Source organism: Balaenoptera ricei, chromosome 12 (genome assembly GCF_028023285.1).
Source record: "Balaenoptera ricei isolate mBalRic1 chromosome 12, mBalRic1.hap2, whole genome shotgun sequence".
In the NCBI taxonomy this organism is placed as follows: Eukaryota; Metazoa; Chordata; class Mammalia; order Artiodactyla; family Balaenopteridae; genus Balaenoptera; species Balaenoptera ricei.
In genome coordinates, this window is record NC_082650.1 from 77,542,585 (window position 1) to 77,569,678 (window position 27,094).

The following is a 27,094-nucleotide window of genomic DNA, read 5'->3' on the forward strand; positions in this document are numbered from 1 at the left end:
CGGGGGCCATTCTTCATCGCGGTGCGCGGGCCTCTCACTATCGCGGCCTCTCTTGTTGCGGAGCACGGGCTCCAGACGCGCAGGCTGAGTAGTTGTGGCTCACGGGCCTAGTTGCTCCGTGGCGTGTGGGATCTTCCCAGACCAGGGCTCGAACCCGTGTCCCCTGCATTGGCAGGCAGATTCTCAACCACTGCGCCACCAGGGAAGCCCCAGATAGCAATTTTGACATATGAAAAACAGGTTGTACTTCTCCCCTCCCATCCTCCCTTTTTTTGGTAACTAATATCATAATAATTGGAAACCAGTTTTGGAAGAAAAATACATGGATAGTGTGAAGGGCAGGAAAGATCAGTAGAACCCTGTTGTTCTCACAAGCATTGAAGAGGGTATTAGAGACTACTCTTGGTTTGGGGGAATCCCTTCATTACTTCTAATGCCACTTTTTTCTGTTTGTAAGAGGGAGGATTTTTCCCAATTAGAATGTAAATTGTTTTGAAGAGAGTGGCAACTCATTTTGATTGCCACCAATAGGACTAAATATCAGACCTACTAGTAAATCTAAAACATGATCACAGAAAAAGAAAACAAGAGGTGAGAACACCCAAGTGAAAAAGAAAAGAGAGTAAAACTTGAGGGAATGGGTTTAGTAGAATGTTTGTTTTTTGTTTTAATAAATTGATTGATTGATTGATTTATGGCTGTGTTGGGTCTTCGTTTCTGTGCGAGGGCTTTCTCCAGTTGTGGCGAGCGGGGGCCACTCTTCATCACGGTGCGCAGGCCTCTCACTGTCACGGCCTCTCCTGTTGCAGAGCACAGGCTCCAGATGCGCAGGCTCAGTAGTTGTGGCTCTTGGGCTTAGTTGCTCTGCGGCATGTGGGATCTTCCCAGACCAGGGCTCGAACCCATGTCCCCTGCATTGGCAGGCAGATTCTTAACCACTGCGCCACCAGGGAAGCCCAAGTAGAATGTTTAATTGATTGGTATTTGTTGTGCACCTTCTACATGCAAGGCACTGTTCTAGTTTCTGATGATAAGGCAATATACAAAACTGATTTAATCACTGCCTCTGTAGGGTTTATGGAGTAGCTGTTACAATATATATTTTTTAATATAAATTTATTTATTTACTTTTTAAAAATTTTTGGCTATGTTGGGTCTTCATCGCTGTGCCCGGGCTTTCTCTAGTTGTGGTGAGCGGGGGCTACTCTTTGTTGCAGTGTGTGGGCTCAGTAGTTGCGGTGCACGGGCTTAGTTGCTCTGCGGCATGTGGGATCCTCCCAGACGAGGGCTTGAACCTGTGTCCCCTGCACTGGCAGGCAGATTCTTAACCACTGCACCACTAGGGAAGTCCCCTGTTACAATATTGAGTTATGTTTTCCCTAAACAAAAGTATGGAAAAGACAAAAAAAAAAGTTCTTTGATTAGCTCTCAAGATACTAAATATATCGCAGTTTGAGAGAATTAACTAAGCACATGAGGAAGCTTTGGGCTTAGTAAATACAGTTATAGCCCTGCCATCAACCAGTTTCCTTATTTCAAAACAAAAAGTAAATGAACAAAAGAAGGATCAAAACAATGATTACTCAAGTTAGGAAATCCAACTACTGGACAAATACTCTTGGTTTAGCATCTATTTCAAACATAGGAGTTCTTTCCAACCCCAATAAAATAAATTTTTAAATCAAAACAAATATTTTAAAATATTTACTAGTATGGTAATACTTCAAGGCTTCTTATCATGAAAGATAGCAGTTGCCTGCCCTGCCCCAAACTTTCTCTTTTATGACTGGTTAATTAAGATTCACAACAGAGTCATATTGGGAGGATGATTTTATTTCCTTCTTTTACACTCTTCTATTTTTTCCCTAGAATAACTAATTCTGTCAGTTTTCCTATACTGCCTATGTACTCATCAGTAATTCCCCCCCAGAGCTCTCTAAAACATACCTCTCTCCATTATGATGAAACATACCAGATAATTTATGACTTATGTTTTTTATTGGAGGCATCTTCATTAGAACTCTGAGTTCTCTGGTCTGAACTAGGCCTTTTCCAGGCCTGCTTAGTATCTGTGATCTTGAGACTTCTCTTAACTGTCATCTTGGGAATTTCTTTTGCTTCCCTCTGGTGTTTGATCCCCAGTTTCCTAGATCCTGTTTTTCTATTTCTTGGTTTACTCTTTGTTTTGATGTAGCACAATCTACATCAAAACCAGTGGTTTTCTGATAAAAGATGTATAGGACATACATTTTTGGAGCTCTTATTATATCTTTGAAAATGTTTTTATTCTCACCATTCTTGACTGATAGATCGGAACAGAATTCTGAGTTGGAAATCATTTGTAGAGTTCCTTTTTCTTATTGCTGTTGTGAAGTTTAATGCCATTCCAATTCCTAACTCTTACTATGTTTACCAGTTTCCTCCCTCTCCCCCTCCTCCCTTTTTCTTTCTTTTTTTTAATTAATTAATTTGGCTGCATCGTGTCTTAGTTGCGGCATGCAGGCTCCTCCTTGCGGCGCGTGGGCTCTCTAGCTGTGGCACAGGCTCCAGAGCACGTGGGCTCAGTTGCCCCGGGGCATGTGGAAATCTTAGTTACCCAACCAGGGATCCAACCTGCGTCCCCTGCATTGGAAGGAGGACTCTTAAACCACTGGACCACCAGGGAAGTCCCCCCCTTCCCTTTTTCTTTATCTCTAGTGTTCTAAAATTTCAGAGTGATGTGCCTTGATGTGGGTTCTTTTTTGATAGATTATGCTGGGTACTTGATGGGCTCTTTTAATTGGGAAAAGCATGTCTTTAAGTTCTAGGAACATCTTGTATTCTATTTGATACTTTCTTCTGTACTGTTTTCTCTAGAAATCACATTAGTTGGATATGGCTCTTCCTGGATTTCCCTAATTTTCTTACTTTTGCTTTTCTAATGTTCATATAATTATCTTCCTATTCTAAATACTTTCTGGAACATTTCCCAGACTTTATCTTACAACCCTTCTACTGAATGTTTTAATTTAACTATTAAAATCTTTAATTGCCAAGAGCTCTTTCTTACTTGCCGATAGTGCCCTTTTATCAGTATCCTGTTCAACATTCAACTGTCAAAGATACCTGTACTCTATAAACTTTTTCACTCTTTAATATATATCCAACAGAAGTATATGTACATGTGCACCAGGCAACATGTATCAGAATGTTTGTATCATCCTTATTTGTAAAAGCCAAAAACTGTAAACAACCTAAATGTCTATAGCAGTAAATGGATAAATTATAGTTTATTTGTATAGTAGAGTACTACACAATGATGAAAATGAATTATGACTAAATACAACTGTGTGAATGAATCTCATCAATGTAATACTGAGCGAAAGAAGCCAATCAGAAAAAAAAACTATATGATTCCATTTATAAAAGTTAAAAATAGTCATTGATTTACATTGATGTGTATTCACTCTTTTTTCATGTATGTTTTATTTTATTTGGTGGATTAAGTTCTGGTTGGAATCTGTGTGCCTGTGTGGGACAGGTTGACTGATGGGTGCGACTGTAGGGTGACCCAGCGGTACCCTTAGAGGACGCCCGCACCACTGTCTCCATGTTTTTTCTCCTTGGTCTGTCAGTTTCTCTAAGGAGAGGGCTTTTAATTTTTGTATTTGGTTGCCAGCCTTCTGGAAGCTGATCAGGGTGAGGCAGTTAGGCCTGGGACTGAGGTTCTCACAATTTGGTCTGGATTCTCACATATCTCATCATTTAGTGTATAGATTTTAAACACAGCAGTTTAGTCCTACCTGCCTCTATATACTGGTGATTTTCAATCAAATCCTCCTCCTACCAAGGTGAAGGAAGTACAGTCATCTGACCACATGGAGATAGGGAGGGCATCTGGCATTCTCCGCCACTCCACAAGTGAACCTTGAGCCAGTATTCCTGTTTTCATCTGCATGACTACGTCAGGATTTGATGCTTAAGATGTCTCCAACGTAGGAGCCTTTCAGGGCTCCGAGCTTCACACTCTACCCCCACTCCACTTGATGACAGGTTTTCTTTATTTCCACTACATCAGGGTTCATTCTGGCCCCCTTCTGTCCTCCAGTAGTGTATTATTACTTTTAGTCTGCCATTGTCTTAATGCCTTATTCTTTTGCCTGTCTGGGTTTATGCCTTTCTGATTATATTCTTGTTCACTTAACATGGGATTTTAGAGGAAAGGATTAGAGTAATCATTTATCTGAAACTTCAGACTTTGATTTTCAGGTTTAGGAAAAAAATTTCCCTAGTCATTATTAGCAATATGAACTCAGACTCCTACATTGAAGAGACTATCTAAATTTCAAAAAAAATATATTATGGCATATTAAGGAGAATTCTAGGAACGTGGGAGGAAGAATGCCATAAAATTTGGCCAAAAATATAATCAGGGTATTTTTCTTTGAAAAGTAATTTGGTGACTGAATTATAAGTGATGTTTATTATACATTTAGTTGATGAAAATGCGACTGGAAAATCTAAATACAAACAGATGAATAATGGATATTATGTATTTTACGGAACCAAAGAAATTTATCTAACTGACCAATTATAGGTAATTTATTCTGAATTTTTATGAAAGTGAGAGAGATCTGAATTGTCATAAAATCAATCATTTATACCCTTTTTATGACTTTATGAGACCAAATTTTTGGTATCTGAAGGATCTTTTAAAGTTCATTTCTCCTAAATTCTTCTGAATTTAGGTACTGCTTGAGTTATTAAATAAATAAATAGTGGGCTGAGTTAACTTAGTAGAATATATGTATGTAAGATATATATGTCAAGAAATGTACATAATTATACATATGTATTATAAGCATATATGTATATAATATATGCATATAAATTAATGACAGGGATCAGAAAACATTTGTTAGAACCTTTTTTTTTTAATATTTATTTTTATTTATTTATTTCTTTATTTGTCTGTGCCAGGTCTTAGTTGCAGCTCGCGGGCTCCTTAGTTGTGGCATGCATGTGGGATCTAGTTCCCTGACCAGGGATCGAACCCGGGCTCCCTGCATTGGGAGCGTGGAGTCTTAACCACTGCACCACCAGGGAAATCCCTTGTTAGAACTTTTAAGAACATATTTATGTAAAATGGTTGATGTTTGGTATTCCTGAATTATGATGTATATTTAGTAGAAATGGAAATAGTCATTTTTAGGTTGTTGAATTTTCTTTCTCGAATTCTTATAAGGCTACAGGTTTAGTATATCACTTTATTTTTAATCAGTTACACATAGGTTGTAAATACATGTGGTATATGGTTAAATAGTAATAGATTTGTTTTCCTGAGAATATCTCTTGTAAATATTGGTTTATAGAAAGTTGGTAGAATTTTAACTTTGCCCAGCTTTGAAAAAAGTAGAAAATTAATCTGAAATTAGCATTTTAATCTGATTTACAGATTGTAATTATGGAATATATTCATTACTGTAGTGACTTACCTGTTTTTTTTTTTTTTTTGAACATCTTTATTGAAGTATAATTGCCTTACAATAGTGTGTTAGCTTCTGCTTTATAACAAAGTGAATCAGTTATACATATACAATATGTTCCCATTTCTCTTCCCTCTTGCATCTCCCTCCCTCCCACCCTCCCCATCCGACCCCTCTAGGTGGTCACAAAGCACCGAGCTGATCTCCCTGTGCTATGCGGCTGCTTCCCACTAGCTATCTATTTTACATTTGGTAGTGTATATATGTCCATGACACTCTCTTACCCTGTCACATCTCACCCCACCCCCTCCCCATATCCTCAAGTCCATTCTCTAGTAGGTCTGTGTCTTTATTCCCTTCTTGCCACTAGGTTCTTCATGGCCTTTTTTTTTTTCCTTAGATTCCATATATATGTGTTAGCATACTGTATTTGTTTTTCTCTTTCTGACTTACTTCACTCTGTATGACAGACTCTAACTCCATCCACCTCATTACAAATACCTCCATTTCATTTCTTTTTATGGCTGAGTAATATTCCATTGTATATATGTGCCACATCTTCTTTATCCATTCGTCTGTCGATGGACATTTAGGTTGCTTCCAGGTCCTGGCTATTGTAAATAGAGCTGCAATGAACATTGTGGTACATGACACTTTTTGACCTATGGTTTTCTCAGGGTATATGCCCAGTAGTGGGATTGCTGGGTCGTATGGTAGTTCTATTTGTAGTTTTTTAAGGAACCTCCATACTGTTCTCCATAGTGGCTGTATCAATTTACATTCCCACCAACAGTGCAAGAGTGTTCCCTTTCCTCCACACCCTCTCCAGCATTTATTGTTTCTAGATTTTTTGATGATGGCCATTCTGACCGGTGTGAGATGATATCTCATTGTAGTTTTGATTTGCATTTCTCTAATGATTAATGATGTTGAGCATTCTTTCATGTGTCTGTAGGCCATCTGTATATCTTCTTTGGAGAAATGTCTATTTAGGTCTTCTGCCCATTTTTGGATTGGGTTGTTCGTTTTTTTGTTATTGAGCTGCATGAGCTGCTTGTAAATCTTGGAGATTAATCCTTTGTCAGTTGCTTCATTTGCAACTATTTTCTCCCATTCTAAGGGTTGTCTTTTGGTCTTGTTTATGGTTTCCTTTGCTGTGCAAAAGCTTTTAAGTTTCATTAGGTCCCATTTGTTTATTTGTGTTCTTATTTCCATTTCTCTGGGAGCTGGGTCAAAAAGAATCTTGCTGTGATGTATGTCATAGAGTGTTCTGCCTATGTTTTCCTCTAAGAGTTTGATAGTGTCTGGCCTTACACTTAGGTCTTTAATCCATTTGGAGTTTATTTTTGTGCATGGTGTCAGGGAGTGTTCTAATTTCATACTTTTACATGTACCTGTCCAATTTTCCCAGCACCACTTATTGAAGAGGCTGTCTTTTCTCCACTGTATATGCTTGCCTCCTTTATCAAAGATAAGGTGACCATATGTGTGTGGGTTTATCTCTGGGCTTTCTATCCTGTTCCATTGATCTATATTTCTGTTTTTGTGCCAGTACCAAACTGTCTTGATTACTGAAGCTTTGTAGTATAGTCTGAAGTCAGGGAGCCTGATTCCCCCAGCTCCATTTTTCGTTCTCAAGATTGCTTTGGCTATTCGGGGTCTTTTGTGTTTCCATACAAATTGTGAAATTTTTTGTTCTAGTTCTGTGAAAAATGCCAGTGGTAGTTTGATAGGGATTGCATTGAATCTGTAGATTGCTTTGGGTAGTAGAGTCATTTTCACAATGTTGATTCTTCCAATCCAGGAACATGGTATATCTCTCCATCTATTTGTATCATCTTTAATTTCTTTCATCAGTGTCTTATAATTTTCTGCATACAGGTCTTTTGTCTCCTTAGGTAGGTTTATTCCTAGATATCTTATTCTTTTTGTTGCAATGGTAAACGGGAGTGTTTTCTTAATTTCACTTTCAGATTTTTCGTCATTAGTGTATAGAAATGCAAGAGATTTATGTGCATTAATTTTGTATCCTGCTACATTACCAAATTCATTGATTAGCTCTAGGAGTTTTCTGGTAGCCTCTTTAGGATTCTCTATGTATAGTATCATGTCATCTGCAAACAGTGACAGCTTTACTTCTTCTTTTCTGATTTGGATTCCTTTTATTTCTTTGTCTTCTCTGATTGCTGTGGCTAAAACTTCCAAAACTATGTTGAATAATAGTGGTGAGAGTGGGCAACCTTGTCTTGTTCCTGATCTTAGTGGAAATGGTTTCAGTTTTTCACCATTGAGGACAATGTTTGCAGTGGGTTTGTCATATATAGCCTTTATTATGTTGAGGAAAGTTCCCTCTATGCCTACTTTCTGCAGGGCTTTTATCATAAATGGGTGTTGAATTTTGTCGAAAGCTTTCTCTGCATCTATTGAGATGATCATATGGTTTTTCTCCTTCAATTTGTTAATATGGTGTATCACATTGATTGATTTGCGTATATTGAAGAATCCTTGCATTCCTGGGATAAACCCCACTTGATCATGGTGTATGATCCTTTTAATGTGCTGTTGGATTCTGTTTGCGAGTATTTTGTTGAGGATTTTTGCATCTATGTTCATCAGTGATATTGGCCTGTAGTTTTCTTTCTTTGTGACATCTTTGTCTGGTTTTGGTATCAGGGTGATGGTGGCCTCGTAGAATGAGTTTGGGAGTGTTCCTCCCTCTGCAATATTTTGGAAGAGTTTGAGAAGGATAGGTGTTAGCTCTTCTCTAAATGTTTGATAGAATTCACCTGTGAAGCCATCTGGTCCTGGGCTTTTGTTTGTTGGAAGGTTTTTAATCACAGTTTCAATTTCAGTGCTTGTGATTGGTCTGTTCATATTTTCTATTTCTTCCTGGTTCAGTCTCGGCAGTTTGTGCATTTCTAAGAATCTGTCCATTTCTTCCAGGTTGTCCATTTTATTGGCATAGAGTTGCTTGTAGTAATCTCTCATGATCTTTTGTATTTCTGCAGTGTCAGTGGTTATTTCTCCTTTTTCATTTCTAATTCTATTGATCTGAGTCTTCTCCCTTTTTCTCTTGATGAGTCTGGCTAATGGTTTATCAATTTTGTTTATCTTCTCAAAGAACCAGCTTTTAGTTTCATTGATTTTTGCTATTGTTTCCTTCATTTCTTTTTCATTTATTTCTGACCTGATCTTTATAATTTCTTTCCTTCTGCTGGCTTTGGGGTTTTTTTGTTCTTCTTTCTCTAATTGCTTTAGGTGCAAGGTTAGGTTGTTTATTCAAGATGTTTCCTGTTTCTTGAGGTAGGCTTGTATTGCTATAAACTTCCCTCTTAGCACTGCTTTTGCTGCGTCCCATAGGTTTTGGGTCGTCGTATCTCCATTGTCATTTATTTCTAGGTATTTTTTGATTTCCCCTTTGATTTCTTCAGTAATCACTTCGTTATTAAGTAATGTATTGTGTAGCCTCCATGTGTTTGTATTTTTTACAGATCTTTTCCTGTAATTGATATCTAGTCTCATAGCGTTGTGGTCGGAAAAGATACTTGATACGATTTCAATTTTCTTAAATTTACCAAGGTTTGATTTGTGACCCAAGATATGATCTATCCTGGAGAATGTTCCATGAGCACTTGAGAAAAATGTGTATTCTGTTGTTTTTGGGTGGAATGTCCTATAAATATCAATTAAGTCCATCTTGTTTAATGTATCATTTAAAGCTTGTGTTTCCTTATTTATTTTCATTTTGGATGATCTGTCCATTGGTGAAAGTGGGGTGTTAAAGTCCCCTACTATGATTGTGTTGCTGTCGATTTCTCCTTTTATGGCTGTTAGTACTTGCCTTATGTATTGAGGTGCTCCTATGTTGGGTGCATAAATATTTACAATTGTTATACCTTCCTCTTGGATCGATCCCTTGATCATTATATATTGTCCTTCTTTGTCTCTTGTAATAGTCTTTATTTTAAAGTCTATTTTGTCTGATATGAGAATTGCTACTCCAGCTTTCTTTTGATTTCCATTTGCATGGAATATCTTTTTCCATCCCCTCACTTTCAGTCTGTATGTGTCTCTAGGTCTGAAGTGGGTCTCTTGTAGACAGCATATATATGGGTCTTGTTTTTGTATCCATTCAGCCAGCCTGTGTCTTTTGGTGGGAGCATTTAATCCATTTACATTCAAGGTAATTATCGATATGTATGTTCCTATTCCCATTTTCTTAAATGTTTTGGGTTTGTTATTGTAGGTGTTTTCCTTCTCTTGTGTTTCTTGCCTAGAGAAGTTCCTTTAGCATTTGTTGTAAAGCTGGTTTGGTAGTGCTGAACTCTCTCAGCTTTTGCTTGTCTGTAAAGGTTTTAATTTCTCCATCACATTTGAATGAGATCCTTGCTGGGTAGAGTAATCTTGGTTGTAGGTTCTTCTCCTTCATCACTTTAAGTATATCCTGCCACTCCCTTCTGGCTTGCAGAGTTTCTGCTGAAAGATCAGATGTTAACCTTATGGGGATTCCCTTGTGTGTTATTTGTTTTTTTTCCCTTGCTGCCTTTAATATGTTTTCCTTATATTTAATTTTTGACAGTTTGATTAATATGTGTCTTGGCGTGTTTCTCCTTGGGTTTATCCTGTATGGGACTCTCTGTGCTTCCAGGACTTGATTAACTATTTCCTTTCCCATATTAGGGAAGTTTTCAACTATAATCTCTTCAAATATTTTCTCAGTCCCTTTTTCTCTTCTTCTTCTGGGACCCCTATAATTCGAATGTTGGTGCGTTTAATGCTGTCCCAGAGGTCTCTGAGACTGTCCTCAGTTCTTTTCATTCTTTTTTCTTTATCCTGCTCTGCAGTAGTTATTTCCACCATTTTATCTTCCAGGTCACTTATCCTTTCTTCTGCCTCAGTTATTCTGCTATTGATCCCATCTAGAGTATTTTTAATTTCATTTATTGTGTTTTTCATCATTGCTTGATTCCTCTTTAGTTCTTCTACGTCCTTCTTAAATGCTTCTTGCATTTTGTCTATTCTATTTCCAAGATTTTGGATCATCCTTACTATCATTATTCTGAATTCTTTTTCAGGTAGACTTCCTATTTCCTCTTCATTTGTTAAGTCTAGTGTGTTTTGACCCTGCTCCTTCATCTGCTGTGTGTTTTTCTGTCGTCTCATTTTGCTTATCTTACTGGGTTTGGGGTCTCCTTATCACAGGTTGCAGATTTGTAGTTCCCGTTGTTTTTGGTATCTGTCCCCAGTGGCTAAGGTTGGTTCAGTGGGTTGTGTAGGCTTCCTGGTGGAGGGGACAAGTGCCTGAGTTCTGGTGGATGAGGCTGGATCTTGTCTTTCTGGTGGGCACGTCCACGTCTGGTGGTGTATTTTGGGGTGTCTGTGGCCTTATTATGATTTTAGGCAGCCTCTCTGCTAATGGATGAGGCTGTGTTCCTGTCTTGCTAGTTGTTTGGCATAGGGTGTTCAGCACTGTAGTTTGCTGGTCATTGAGTGATGCTGGGTCTTGATGTTGAGATGGAGATCTCTGAGAGATTTTTGCCGTTTGGTATTACGTGGAGCTGGGAGGTCTCTTGTGGACCAGTGTCCTGAAGTTGGCTCTCCCACCTCCGAGGTACGGCCCTGATGCCTGGCTGAAGCACCAAGAGCCTTTCGTCCACACGGCTCAGAGTAAAAGGGAGAAAAAATAGAAAGAAAGAAAGAAAGGAAGGAAGGAAGGAAGGAAGGAGGAAGGAAGGAAGGAAGGAAGGAAGGAAGGAAAGAAAGAAAAAGAAAGAAGCTATAATATAGTGAAGTAAAATAAAGCTATTGTAAAGCAAAGCTATACAGACAAAATCTCCCCCAGAAGCATATACATATACACTCACAAAAAAAAAAGGAAAAGGGGAAAAATTAATATATCCTGCTCCCAAAGTCCACCTCCTGAATTTGGGATGATTCGTTGTCTATTCAGGTATTCAACAGATGCAGGCACATCAAGTTGTTTGTGGAGTTTTAACCCGCTTCTTCTGAGGCTGCTGGGACAGATTTCCCCTCCTCTTCTCTGTTCGCACAGCTCCTGGGGATCAGCTTTGGATTTGGACCCGCCTCTGCGTGTAGGTGGCCTGAGGGCGTCTGTTCCCCGCCCAGACAGGACGGGGTTAAAGGAGCAGCTGCTTCGGGGACTCTGGCTCACCCAGGCCGCGGGGAGGGAGGGGTACAGAGGAGGCGGGGCGAGCCTGCGGCGTCAGAGGCCGGCGTGACGTTGCAGCAGCCTGAGGCGCGCAGTGCGTTCTCCCGGGGGATGTTGTCCCTGGATCACGGGACCCTGGCAGCGGCGGGCTGCACGGGCTCCCGGGAGGGGCGGTGTGGAGAGTGACCTGTGCTCGCACACAGGCTTTTTGGAGGTGGCAGCAGCAGCCCCAGCGTCTCACGCCCGTCTCTGGGGTCCGCGCTGATAGCCGCGGCTCGCGCCAGTCTCTGGAGTTCGTTTAGGCGGCGCTCTGAATCCCCTCTCCTCGCGTGCCGCGAAACAAAGAGGCAAGAAAAAGTCTCTTGCCTCTTTGGCAGCTGCAGACTTTTTCCCGGTCTCCCTCCCGGCCAGCTGTGGTGCGCTAACCCCTTCAGGCTGTGTTCACGCCGCCAACCCCAGTCCTCTCCCTGCGACCGAAGCCCGAGCCTCAGCTCCCAGCCCCGCCCGCCCCGGCGGCTGAGCAGACAAGCCTCTCGGGCTGGTGAGTGCTGGTCAGCGCCGAGCCTCCGTGCGGGAAGTGCGGGAATCTCTCCGCTTTGCCCTCCGCACCTCTGTGGCTGCGCTCTCCTCCGTGGCTCCGAAGCTTCCCCCCTCTGCCACCCGCAGTCTCTGCCCGCGAAGGGGCTTCCTAGTGCGTGGAAATCTTTCCTCCTTCACAGCTCCCTCCCACTGGTGCAGGTGCCGTCCCTATTCTTTTGTCTCTGTTATTTCTTTTTTCTTTTGCCCTACCCAAGTACGGGGGGAGTTTCTTGCCTTTTGGGAGGTCTGACGTTTTCTGCCAGCGTTCAGTGGGTGTTCTGTAGGAGCAGTTCCACGTGTAGATGTATTTCTGCTGTATCTGTGGGAAGGAAGGTGATCTCTGCGTCTTACTCTTCCGCCATCTTCTCTCCTCCCCCGACTTACCTGTTTTTAAATACTTCTCAAAGGGACATCTTCATCCTGATGAATCATCTAATGTGATTTTATTTATTTATTAGAAGGGTTTTTAAAAAAATTTTATTTGTTTATTTATTTATTTATGGCTGTGTTGGGTCTTCGTTTCTGTGCGAGGGCTTTTCTCTAGTTGCGGCAAGCCGGGGCCACTCTTCATCGTGGTGCGCGGGCCTCTCACTATCGCGGCCTCTCTTGTTGCGGAGCACAGGCTCCAGACGCGCAGGCTCAGCATTTGTGGCTCACGGGCCCAGTTGCTCTGCGGCATGTGGGATCCTCCCAGACCAGGGCTCGAACCCGTGTCCCCTGCACTGGCAGGCAGATTTTCAACCACTGGGCCACCAGGGAAGCCCTAGAAGGTGTTTTTGTACTGTGTTTATCTTAATAATGAAGTTAATGTGCCGTTCATTAGCAAATCACACATTAGCCCTCTAAGTCTGCTTCTGGTTGTGGTAAGGAGTTTTACTTAGTTTGTTCACACATTCACTCACCTTGTGTCGGTGTTAAATATGAAAGATAACTGGTTTTTGCATTACAATGAAGTTTTTACCAGTTGACTTTTAAATCTAATGTGAAAATGCCAAGTGTACATGGGAGTTGGTCACTTTTCATTTTCCTTTATTTTACTTGGAGAAATAATACAACATTTCTCACCAGTCATCTTGAGTGGAAGAATGCACAATCTTTGTGGCCTGGCTTGATGTATGAATGTAAATTCTCCAAATTCCATTTAGAGCTAACCTATAAATTATAAACTAATTTCAATTATTTAAATTTTTAGAGCTAGAAATGTTATTCATTAAAGCAAAAATTTCACGGCTGCTTTAGTTGAGGAACAAAATCTTGATTAATTTTTTATGTGGCTACAGATGCTTCTTCATTAAGTTTCTCTGACTGCTAAAATGGGAAAGAGCCAGAATCTTTGAGTTAGGAAAGTAAAATCGTTGGAAATCAGACACTGTTTCAAAGTATGGCATGATCAGTGGAAAGACTAACAGAACTCATTTAAAGAAGTCTGCGTAAGACATTTTATAGGTAACCACTGTGCATGGTTAATGAACATGTGAGTTTAAGATATCTTGTAAGCATTGTTACCTGTATTTATTCTTAAGGAGATGTTATCATAAGTAGCCATTAAAGAAATAAAAATTTTTAGTGTGTATATTATTTACCACATCTAGGAGTTCCCAAATTACCACTAAGATGAATCTGACACCGTGTGATTCTTACACAGATCATTGTGAAGTTTCTGTATTTAGAGACATGAATTACTTACAAAAGACATTCAGCGGATTTTTTTGACAGAGTATTCGCCAGCAGTGTTCCCTAATGACTAATGAGACACTGTACTTTCCACCATAGTTACGTTGTTTGCCAGTAGAAACCTTCAGGTATGTGTGTTTTCGGGAGCAGAAAGGAGTTGGTAAGGAAACGGAGAGTGGTTCTTTGTATTCAGTTTTTCAGTGTTCTGCATGTGTATGTGCTTTGGAGAAAATTTTGTGGTAAAGTCAGGTAAGTTCCTTTTGAAGAAATATCTTTCACGTGAATACTTCAGTAGGTCATGTTTCTGATAAATCTGTAAAGAACATTTCCCTTCTATGATTTAAGATTTTACATAGGGTAAATGATTTTTAAATGTGGAGTAGTAGTAGTAGAGTATAGTGATCTTAATATAGATCTTATAGTGATCTCCTGGGTTCTGGAGTGAGCCTTGCTTGAGCTTGAAATTGTGAATCTGTTACCTGGTAGCAGTGTGAATTCAGATAAGTTATTTAATCTTTCTCTGTCAGATCAGTTATTTAATCTTTTTCTGTCTCCTTGTTCATAAATAGGGCTAAACACAGTACCTATTTCACAGGGGTATTGTGAAGAGTACACTGAGTTAAACACATTTAGCCTAGCACCTTCAGTGTTGTATAATCAAATGTATAAATGTTTAGCATTATTACATACTAAATAAATTGTAACTTAATCTGTAGTATGTTCACATGATTGATTTCTTTAACATGGTATTGCTTAGTTTTTTTCCTTAGAAAAATTATATGTGAGGTAGTTTGTATTGATTTAATTATTGAGTAGATAAAAATTTGGTAAAAGTTTTTAGCCGATTTTGTTATGAATAGATGCTTAGCTCATATGCTAACAAAACAGTGTGAATCACCATTATGTTCCTCCCATCTGTGTCATCTTTGGCTCTTTACAAGGAGTATTGTTTTCATTTCTTATTGAAGCCAGTGATAGACTAGATGGCCAGGCATGAGTTTTGTGATCATTAAGAACTGGGTTTGGATCCCAGTTCTGCCTTATCTGTGGTCATCTTAGGATCATTCAGATCCCTCAACTTTGGTTGTACTCTTCTTTTAAACTTAGGTAGTGATGAAAATACTTACCTTTAAGGATTGTTATTGTAAGGGTTAAATGAGATGATGCATGTAAAAGTGTTTTGGTGGTTAGGTCAGAATCAGGTACAGATGAGTTATTCAGACAAGATACAGGATTTTAGAAGGCCTTGCTAATTTTTTATGGGGAACCCCAAATAGTTTATGAATTTAATCTGGGCGTGGATTTTATGGTTTCTTCAAAGTATGAATTTAACTTTTTGGGGAATTAACTGGTTAGCATTTGTGTTCACTTTGTTTTCTGAGTAAATAAAATAGAAGAAATTAATATTAGACTAGGAAATTGCTTATGTTGTTATTCATAATTTTGACTTATTAAGGATTTCTGAAAATGATGCTAAGGTTACAGTGTAGTTCTAGTATACAAAATAATAGCTAAAGGTTACATTTCTGAATCAGTTTTTCTAAGTTAGACTTTAGGAAGGAAAGATGATATGCCTATGAACTGACAATATTTCTTCATGTCAGAATTTCTGTGTTCTCATTGTCTTCTTTTTCTCTTAAAATAAGTTAGTTTTGTTAAATGCTGTGAAAATTGTGGATAGTAACAGACTGAACATAGCATTTCTATGTATCAGGTACTGTTTAAGTAAGTATTTTACCATAAGTTAACATTTGATCCTCATAACCACCATTATAAGGAAGGAGATGGTGTCAGTATCTCCATGTTACTGATGAGGAAACTGAAGCTCAGAGGTTAGTATCTCCCCAAGGTCAAAAGCTGGTATGTGACAGAGCCAAGATTTGAACCTACAGCAGTTAGCCGCAGAGCCTGTGTGCCTGACCCTGACTACTACCCTGCAAATCCTTTTTACATTTTTGATTGCAGTAAAACATTGATTGTTGAATAAAAAGATTCTAATACCATAGCAATCTGAGCATGAAATCTTTGGAAGCTAAATTAATCTGTAAAGGTGATTTTTAATTTGTATACTGTTTTTTGGTAGATATTCTAAAGTGCATTCCACTCAACTAGGTAGATATTCTAAAGTGCATTCCACTCAACTAATTCTCAAAGTACTACACCTATACTGGGTGTGATTAGTTTTGTGTATTTTTGATTATTTAGATCAACTTAATTTTTATTTCCTCTATGTTCTCCATGTAAAATTAGATTTAAATTTTAAATTAATTTTTTTTATTTTGAAAATTATTTATTCCTTATTTTAGTACAGGAAACAAACCTATTTAATATAGCAACACGAAAACTATGTATTACATGAAACAGATTCCCTATTGAATAAGCACATTTAATATATTCACTGGAAGTTTGTTCAGAAAACAATTATAAATCTATTAATTGAATTTTCTTTTAAATATTTTCAATTTCTATGACCATCTGAGCTGCACACTGCTTGCTGCACTGTGATCTAACATTGTTAGTTTTATCAGCTTTTTTTTTTTTAATCAGTCATTAATTTTATACACATCAGTGTATACATGTCAATCCCAATCGCCCAATTCAGCACACCACCATCCCCACCCCACCGTGGTTTTCCCCCCTTGTTGTCCATACGTTTGTTCTCTACATCTGTGTCTCAACTTCTGCCCTGCAAACTGGTTCATCTGTACCATTTTTCCGGGTTCCACATACATGCGTTAATATACGATATTTGTTTTTCTCTTTCTGACTTACCTCACTCTGTATGACAGTCTCTAGATCCAGCCATGTCTCAACAAATGACTCAATTTCGTTCCTTTTTATGGCTGAGTAATATTCCATTGTATATATGTACCACAACTTCTTTATCCATTTGTCTGTTGATGGGCATTTAGGTTGCTTCCATGACCTGGCTATTGTAAATAGTGCTGCAGTGAACATTGGGGTGCATGTATCTTTTTGAATTATGGTTTTCTCTGGGTATATGCCCAGTAGTGGGATTGCTGGGTCATATGGTAATTCTATTTTTAGTTTTTTAAGGAACCTCCATACTGTTCTCCATAGTGTCTGTATCGATTTATATTTCCACCAACAGTGCAAGAGGGTTCCCTTTTCTCCACACCCTCTCCAGCATTTATTGTTTGTAGATTTTCTGATGATGCCCATTCTAACTGGTGTGAGGTGATACCTCATTTAGTTTTGATTTGCTTTTCTCTAATAATTAGTGATGTTGAGCATCTTTTCATGTGCTTCTTGGCCATCTGTATGTCTTCTTTGGAGAAATGTCTATTTAGGTCTTCTGCCCATTTTTGGATTGGGTTGTTTGTTTCTTTAATATTGAGCTGAAGGAGCTGTTTATATATTTTGGAGATTAATCCTTTGTCCGTTGATTCGTTTGCAAATATTTTCTCCCATTTTGAGGGTTGTCTTTTCGTCTTGTTTATGGTTTCCTTTGCTGTGCAAAAGCTTTGACGTTTCATTAGGTCCAATTTGTTTATTTTTGTTTTTATTTCCATTACTCTAGGAGGTGGATCAAAAAAGATCTTGCTGTGATTTATGTCAAAGAGTGTTCTTCCTATGTTTTCCTCTGAGAGTTTTATAGTGTCCGGTAGGAGTGCAGTTATCTTAAGTGTAGGTTGTTGTATTTTCACAAACAGAACACATCTTGTGCAACCAGCACTCAAATCAAGAAGTAACACTACCAGCATCTCAGAAGTCCCCTCCCCCAATCCACCATCCTGACTTCTACTTCCATAGAGTAATCTCTCCCTTTTTAATACACACACAGACACACACAGAATCATCATTGTTTCTAGCTTCTTTTGCTCATTTATGAAATTCATTCATATTTTGATGAGTACTAATATTCCATTGTGTAAATATACCACAATTTATTTTACTCATTCAGTTCTTGCTGGCATTTTAGTAGCTTTGTTGTTTTACTGTTGTTAGGGTTAGTGCTGCTGTAGATATTCTAGTTCACGTCTTTGTTGAACATATTTGCATTCTGTTGGGTATATAACTAGGAATAAAATTACTGGGTTGTAGGATATGCATATGTTCATTTTTAGTAGATACCATTAAACACTCTCACTAGTGGTATGTGAGTTGACCTTTTTCCACTTCCTTTCCATAAAAAATTGTTTTAGTCATTCAGAAGGAGTGCAGTAGATTTCATTGTGTATTCCGTTTTTTTGAAATAACTTTACCGAGGTATAACTTACATACAGTAAAATGCACTAATTTCAAGTGTATAGTGGGAGTTTTGACAGATGTATCACCTGTGTAATCACCACTCCAATTAAGAAAAGTATTTCCACCATCCCACTACCTTTTCTCAACCAACCCCCACCCTCTACCCATGCCCCCGGCTACCACTGATGAAATTTCTATCAATCACTATAGCTTAGTTTTTGCTGTTCTGGAACTTCTTATAAATGGCATGTAAGTACAGTATGCTGTCTCTTGTGTCTGGCTTCCTTCATTCAACATAAAGGTTTGGAGCTTCATCCATGTTGTTGCAGGTATCAATAATCTCTTCCTTTCTTATGGTTGAGAAATACCGAGTTTGTTTTTATGAAAAAAGTTATTTATGTACAAGTCTTATGTTATTATTTCTCTTGAGTAAATGCTTAGGATTGGAATTGCTAGTTCGTATGTTAAGTGAATGTTTGACTTCCTAGGAAAAGTACCAAACAGTTTTCCAAAATGGTCATGCCATTGGACATTCCTACTAGTAGTGTGTAAGAGTTCCCATTATTCCACATCCTTTCCAACACTTCGTATATTTAATCTTTTTAATTTTAGGTCTTCTAGTAGGTGTGGTTTATTTTGTATTTCTTGGGGGCTTATTGGCTATTTTCATATCTCTGAAATGTCTTTTCAGATCTTTTGCCTTTTATTGGGCTATTTTGTTAATCTAGAATTCTGAGAATCTATATTCTGGAAATAAGGACGTTTTTGGATATGTTTTGTGGATATTATCTCCCAGTCTGTATTTTGGTTTTTCATTTCGCAATAACATTGTCTTTGGAGGAGCAGAAGTTTTTAATTTTGGTAAAACCCATTACATCCATTTTTTTTTGTTTTCATTAAAAGTTAGGGCTTTTTATGTCTTTGACTACTCTGTTACAAAAATTTTTTGTTTTGATCTAGATGTTTCCTAAATTTAGCTTTTGTGATTGGGTTTGTGATTTTCTTTTTATATGTGGGTAAGGTAGAGATCAAGGTTTTTGTGTATTCATTTTTTTCTCATACAGATATCTAGTTGTTCCAGCACAATTTGTTGAAAAGATTGTTCTTGCTCCATTTTATTACTTGGCACTTTTGCTGGAAGTCAGTTGACCATGATGTGTGTGTGGGTCTAATTCTGGACTCTACTCAGTTCCGTTTGACCTATATGTATGTGGTTTTGATGATAGCTTTTATAAGTGTTGAAATCAGATAGTATAATTTCTCTGATTTTGTTCTTTTTATTCAAAATTATTTTTTCTATTTTTAGTTTTGACCATGTTTAAATAAATCTTACATTTGGCTTGTCAAAAAAAAAAAAGCCTACTGGGATTTCTTGGGTGTTGCTTTGAATCTGTAGATGAATTGAAGAGTATTGACAGGTTATCAGTATTGGGTCATTGAGTCCCCTAAGAATGAACATGGTATCCTTTAGATTCTCTTTAAAATTTCTCAGGAGTCTTTTATAGTTTTAAGTATATGTATCATGTCCATCCATGTTTTGTTAATTGTATCCCCAAGTATTTACTTTTTTTGATGCATCCATTGACTGGATCATAGAACTTTTCTGTAGGATTTTTCTCCTTTATCCTGTTAATGTGATGAATTATATTGATTGATTTTTTTTTTTTTTGAGTGTTAGAACAACCTTGCATTAAATAAAGCCCAATTGGTCATTGTTTATTACCTTTTTAGTAAATTGCTGAGCATTACCATTATCCCAGAAAATTTTCTTCAAAAAGTTCTCTTTTTATCTTTGCCCCCCTCACCCCAGTGTCAACCATCATTGTGGTTTTTCTTTTTTGACTGTAGTTGAGTTTTGACTGTAGTTGAGTTTTGCCTGTTCTAGAAGTTTATGTAATTAGAATGAAACATAATATACTTTTGTGTCTGGTTTCTTTCACTCAGCATGTTTCTCAGATTTATTTGGATTATGTATACCAATAGTTTATTCCTTTTTATTACTCAGTAGTATTCCAAGGTATGAATATACCACAATTTGTGTTTACTCCTGTCAATGGACACCTGGACTCTTTCCAGTTTTTGGCTCTTAAGAATAAAGCTACTCTGACCATTCTTGTTTAGTGCTTTTTGTAGACATATATTTTAACTTCTCTTGGGTAAACACTAGGGAGTAGAATTGCTGGATTTTACAGAAAATGCATGTTTACTTTTTTAAAAAAACTGCCAGATCTTTTCCACAGCATTTGTATCATTTTATCCTCCCAGCAAAATTTATGAGACTGTTGGCTGTTTCACATCCTTGCCAGCATTTGGTATTGCCAATTAATTTTACCTGTTTGGGTGGGCATGTAGTGGTTTCTCCTTGTGGTTTTAATTTGTGTTTCCCTGATGAGTAATGAGCACACTTTTTCACGTGCTTATTGACCAATTAACATCTCTTCCTCTGTGAAGTGTCTATTCAGAGCCTTTCTGCATGCTTTTTGAAATTGCCTTTTTTTTTTTTTTTGGCTGCATTTGGTCTTCCTCTAGTTATGGTGAGCAGGGGCTACTCTTTGTTGCAGTGCGTGGGCTTCTCATTGCAGTGGCTTCTGTTGTTGTGGAGCACAGCCTCTAGGTGCGTGGGCTTCAGTAGTTGCAGCACACAGGCTCAGTAGTTGCAGCACACCTTCCCTAGAGCACGCGGGCTTCAGTAGTTGTGGTGCGTGGGCTCAGTAGTTGCGGCATGCGGGCTCTAGTGCGCACAGGCTTCAGTGTTGTGGCGAGCAGGCTCTGGAGTGCAGGCTCAGTAGTTGTGGCGCACGGGCTTAGTTGCTCTGAGGCATGTGGGATCTGCCCAGACCAGGACTTGAACCCATGTCCCCTGCGTTGGCAGGTGGATTCTTAACCACTGCACCACCAGGGAAGTCCTTAGGATTTCTTTTTAGAGTCTGGGTATAAGTCCTTTGCCATATGTATGTTTTACAAATATTTTCTCTGTTTTCTTAACGATATGTTTTCTTAACGATATCTTCTGATGAACAGAAGTTTTTAATTTTGGTTAAGTCTAATTTATCATTTCTTGATTTGATGGTTATTGCTGTTTATGTCCTAAGAAACCTTTGCTTACCACAGAGTTAGTTATGAAGATAGTCTTCTGTTTTCTTCCAGGATATTTAGCTTTTATGTTAGTTCTATAATTCATCTTGAAATAATTTTGGGGTATGGTGTGAAATAAAGGTCAAGGGTTTTTTCCTTCTATAATAAACCATTTGTTTATTGTAGAAAACATTCTTCCCACTGGGTTGCTTTGGCAGTTCTGTTATTGAAAGTAAAATGACTATCTATCTACATGAGGGTCTATTACTGGGTTCTCTAATCTGTTCCATTGATCAGTTAATCCTTAATACCACACTGTCTTGATTACTGTAACTTGTTTTATCTTCTTCCAGTTTTGTATCTCTCTTTTTTACGATGACTTTGGCTAATCTAGGTTTTTGTATTTCCATATAAATTATAGAATCACTTTGTTAATTTCTACAATAAAAAACTGGTGGGATTAATTCAATTTTTAAAAGAGGTATAGGTCTATACAGATTTTCTTATTAATTTATTCTGACCATATTTTTTGTTGTTACCTGAGGCATAGTTATAATAGCTGTTTTTACTTCACCATCTGGGTTATCACCAGTGTTGGTCTCCATTGATTGTTTTTTCCACACAGTTTTGATTAGTCTACAATTGACAGCAAGAATCCAACATCACATTGAAAACTGTAATTATATCATTGTAAAATTTTTGGTATATATTCTCTCCATTATCCCCTTGTCACTTCCAGCAAAAATGAGTGTTTTTACATGATCTCTATTGTTTTTTTACAGGGCATCTTCTCTACATTCAGTTTCATCCAAGTCATTCCGGGATTTCTTACTAGAAGAAAAAAAATCTATTACTGGCCAAAGCTCCGGAGATCATGTCAAAAAAGTTTGTTTTAAAGGAATTGAAAGTTCCCAGGCTGCAAAAGTTGTAAGGTAATAATCATTTTCCTACCTTAAAATGTGCTATGGTGGTTCTATATCCTGAAATAATCTTTAAAAATTTATGAGGTAGATTTTTATACATTCTTTTACATTCAAAATTAACGTATTTTTTTAAAGATATATTTCGGTATAATTGGCTTGCAGTAAATTGTATATATTTAAAGTATACGATTTGCAGTTTGGCATATGTATACCCTCGTGCAACCATCATCACCAGCTATTCAAGTCAGTGCATAGATCCATCATTCTCAGAAGTTTCTTCATGCCCCTCTGTAGTCCTTCCTTCTCCGTCCTGTCTCCTTGCAGCTACTAATCTGTTTCTGTTACTATAGACTAGCTCTGATATTCTATAGTTTTATATCAGTAGAATCATTTAGCATGTGCTTTTATAAAAATTTTTTACTTAGCATACATTTTGAGATTCATCCAAGTTGTTATGTGTATCAGGAGTTCATTCCATTTTATTGCTGAGTAGTATATTTCTTTGTTTGGCTATGAACCCACCTGTTTATTTGTATCTGTTGAGCGACTTGGGTATTTCCAGCTTTTTCTCTATTTTTGACACTGATTTTAAAATACATTGGAGTTTAACAAAGATGTTTCATATTATAAATGCCTACATGAACCATGAAAATCTAAACATAGTTTCACCATGATCTGTAAATTCTCTTAATTATTATTCAAAAGGGAACCAAACATTCTTGGGGCATCAGATAGTTTTTTCTTCCAACATTGGCCTATGTTTCAAGTTGGTTAACTAAATGGAGTTTTTTTTTTTCCTATTTCTGCTAATATGACATCTCCCAAATAATATACTCCCTAGAGTGTTTTAGGGAGTGTTTAATTACAAAAATGTGATTAAAAATGTTAGTTGTGACCAGATTAATAATTTTGTTTTTCATAATGATAATTTTTCACTGTCAAACCTCTTTTTTTCCCTCCCTAAACCCTTTTTTAAAATCAAATCTCATGTCCAATTATTTTATCAAACAGTAATATAAACTTCTCTGATTGATTGAAGTGAGGAGAGGGGTCTGGGAATCAAACTAGTTTAACCTCACCTTACCTACCTGTCCTGTAAGCAGCTCCTGAGGAACTGTCAGAGTCTTCCAAGAACATTGGAAACTGCTGGTTTAGATGAACTGTTGAAACATAGTTTTTTTGATTTTGTGACTGGCTTTCCTATGTACATTTACAACCAAATTTCTTGAGCCACTTACTTACAGTACAGAAAATGAGAGAGAGATTAACCTGAAGAAGTCATCTGGTCTATCTCCCTAACTTTTCAAATACTTTTTAGCAGTGTCATGCTATTTTAAAATAAAAATCTTAAGTGGAACCCTAACATACAAAACAGATAGATAAACCATTTTACATAATGTTTACTTACGATGAAGTGAGAATATTAAGGCTCTTTTGATAGGCTCATAAATACAAATTGGGTGCAATGTAAGATGCTGTCTTAATGTTGACAGATATTTATTAGCTGCTCTGTATCAGACATTACACTAGGTACTAGTTACAGTGGTGAACTGTAACATAGCCCCTGCTCATGTAGAACTTAGTCCAAAAGAGAAGAGCAACTTTACAGAAATGATTAATTAAAAGAGTACAAGGCATTATGAAGAGGAAGTTTATCAGCCTCAACATTCAATCTGTTTCTCATTTTGTCTTGTCTAGTATTTATTTCAATTAGGATTTTCTTAATAATGATGAAAACAAATCAACTCCTTGGCATTCCATGTCCAAACTACATTTGAGTGCTACTTGTACACATACACACACTTATACATATATATTTCATAAATGTAGCATTACATATGTATACACATCTCATGAGGTTTTTCTATTCAGACAAATTTTTAATTAGAAAAAAAATTTTTTAATTGGTTGTTTATCATTCTCTGTAATGACCCTACATCTATTATATTTTTAAAAAAATGAATAGTCTTCTGATAGAAGAAAAAACGTCAGTTATATGGTAAGTTATATGAGTGTTGTTCTGTAGACCATGCTTTTAAATAGAAAGACATAACTTCTTTATTTTTCCTACTTTATTTTTCCTACTTCAAGACACACAAATCTGCCTCTATTTGTATTCATCTTATCTTCCTTTCTTGTTTTACAGTAGAAGAGTTATCCTTCCCATCTAAGGCTAGGATTTATACCTGTACCTTGTATCTTAACCCCTTCCCACTTCTGAGGGCTTCAACTATTAATTATCCCTCTCTTTTTCTTACGGATGTTCAGTGTTTGTTTTCCTTTTAAGTAGATTTTTTCCCGTCTGGTTTTGAATATGCGCAGGTCTCTCACATGTGGAATGGGTGGGGTAATCAATCCCTCACTCATCCCCCACACGTTTTCTAGCAATTGTCCTATTGTTACCAATTTCCTGTTTCCTTCACAGCCAGATTTCTCAAAAGAGCTGTCAGCACCCGCTCACTTCTCAATCCATTCTGGCTTCCACTCCCATTACTAAACTGAAACAGTTCAGGCTAATAAGTTCAGCAGTGACCTCCATATTGCCAACGACTCGTCGTACTTTAAGTTCACTTACAGGCCGACTTCTCATTTCACTTACATTCTTTCTATGCTGATATTTCCTGAGCTCCTATGTTGAGTTATCAGCTGTACCCTAAAGACTCAAAGTTAAACTGCCTGTCCACCACTGCCATCTGAGCTTCACACTTCATTCTCCGTCTGCCTTCTTGGTATCGCCATCCTATTTGGATGTTCAGAAATACCTTCAACTTTATGTCCAAAACCAAACTTAATGTTTTCCTCATAGCCTTATCATAAAACCAAAATCAAACAAAAACACAGACAAAACATAAAACCAGCCTATTCTTCTTGATTTCTCTTCCTCGGTAAATGTCATTTGCAAGTCTTTGACATGTCCATCTTCTTCAGCAATTTCCATTCTTTCAGCAGGACATCACAGTTTTCTTAAATATTTCTCAGATCTATGTATTAAACCTCATCTCCACTGCCATTACCCTCATTCAGACTACTGTGATCTTTCACCTGGGCCATCTGAGTAAGCCTCCTAACTGGTCTTGCCATAGCCTTTCTTTCTTCTCTACAATATATTGAGCTAGTGTGTGTGGTGGTTTTTCTTTTTTTAATGCAAATCTTAACCTTGTAGGATAAAAGCTAGAGTTCTTATATGGCCTTCAAGGCCCACATAGTCTAGCTCCTGCCAGCCTCTTTAGCTTTATCTTTTAATATGATCTCTGTATTTTAGCCACCTTGGCCTTCTCTTGGTTTCTCAAATACCAGTTACTTCTTCCCACTTACTTACCCTTTGAATAGTTGACGCTCCTCCAATCTCTGTTCAGTCATATTTGAAGAAGCCTGACTTGTCTTATTCTCTTACTGGGTCAGTTTCCTGTTACATGTCTTCATAGCGCTTCTCACTCATCACACTTACCACAGGGTAGTCCCCCCTTGTCTGCGGTTTCCTTTCCATGGTTCTGGTTACCCGTTGTCAACTGTAGTCTGAAAATATTAAATGGAAAATTCCAGAAATAATTTTTAAGTTTTAAATTGTACGCTGTCTTGAGTAGTGCGATGAAATCTCTCGCCATCCTGCTCCATCTTACCTGGGACGTGAATCATCCCTTTGTCCAGCGTATCCTGCCCGTTAGTCACTTAATAGCCATCTGAGTTATCAGATCGATTGTCAGGGTATGACAGCGCTTGTTCAGGTAACCTTTATTTTACTTAATAATGGCCCCAAAGCACAAGAGTAGTGACGCTGACAATTCAGATATGCCAAAGGGAAGCCGTAAAGTGCTTCCTCTAAGTGAAAAAATGGAAGTTCTCGACCTAATAAGGAGAGAAAAAAACCTGTATCCTTAGGTTGCTAAGATCTGTGATACAAGTGAATCTTCTATCCATGACATTATGAAGAAGGAAAAAGAAATTCATGCCAGTTTTGCTATCATACCTCAGAATGCAGAAGTTACGGCCACAGTGCGTAAGTTCCTAGTTAAGATGGAAAAGGCATTATATTTGTACAAGATACTTTGAAAGAGCAAGACCACATTCACATAACTTTTATTACGATATGTTGTTATAATTGTTCTATTTTATTATTGTTGTAACTTTCTTACTGTGCCTAATTTATAAATGAAACTTCATCATAGGTATGTATGTATAGGAAGAAACATGGTATGTATAGGGTTCAGTACTATCTGCAGTTTCAGGCATCCACTAGAGGACTTGGAATGTATTCCTGTGCATAAGGGGGGGGAACTACTGTACACTTACTATTGGTGTGATTCTTTGTTTAATGTTTTCGAATACAAGTATTTTAATGTCTCTATTTTTAGCTGTATGTTCAATGAGAGGGAGGAAGATTGGTCTTTGCTCATCACTGATTAGAATGTTTCCTAGCATGTGGTAGGTGCTCAGTGAGCATCTGGTGAATGAGGAGAAGAATAAATGAAACAAAATTGTAGCTCTGTTTCAAGTACCATTTACTTCTAATGTAATGAGTTATATTGTATGCCTTAGATGTATAAATGTTAAGGTATGAATGTTAAGATTGTTTTTGTAATATTTTTACATTTTAAATATTGAATGTATTTTTTAAAATTTATTTTCTTTGGATAAATACTTTTATTTGTCGTGGAACTTAAAAAATTTTAAGGATGTGTGGTTTCATAGTTGATCGCTAGGGTGTGCTATAACATCAGGTGTTAGACTGCTTTGCAAATTTTAGTTAAAGGAGTGTGTGACAGTATCATGCTATCCATAGCTTGGGTGTTTGGCAAGTGGAAGTTAATGTTTTAAATAGCTGTTTGTTATCATCTGATCACTGAGAAAGAAAACAGCTTGGGTTTCATTTTTAATTTCATCATAGAAAATATGTTATCATAGGAGAACTTTTTTTTAAGGAAATAATAAAACATAACAGATAAAGTAAAATATTAACTCAGCAAATTATGGGACACTTGATATACGTACAGTATTCT

The 27,094-nt window shown here is 37.5% G+C and overlaps 1 protein-coding gene across 2 annotated transcripts in view; it reads left to right on the forward strand.

Moving 5' to 3' along the window:
* The window catches only part of IBTK (inhibitor of Bruton tyrosine kinase), a 102,067-nt gene that overhangs the window by 66,394 nt on the left and 8,579 nt on the right, over positions 1-27,094 (forward strand). For both annotated transcript variants that reach the window (XM_059941744.1, XM_059941745.1), the window contains exon 26: positions 21,957-22,106. In XM_059941744.1, the coding sequence (XP_059797727.1) occupies positions 21,957-22,106 (150 nt within the window). The remainder of the gene's footprint in view (positions 1-21,956; positions 22,107-27,094) is intronic.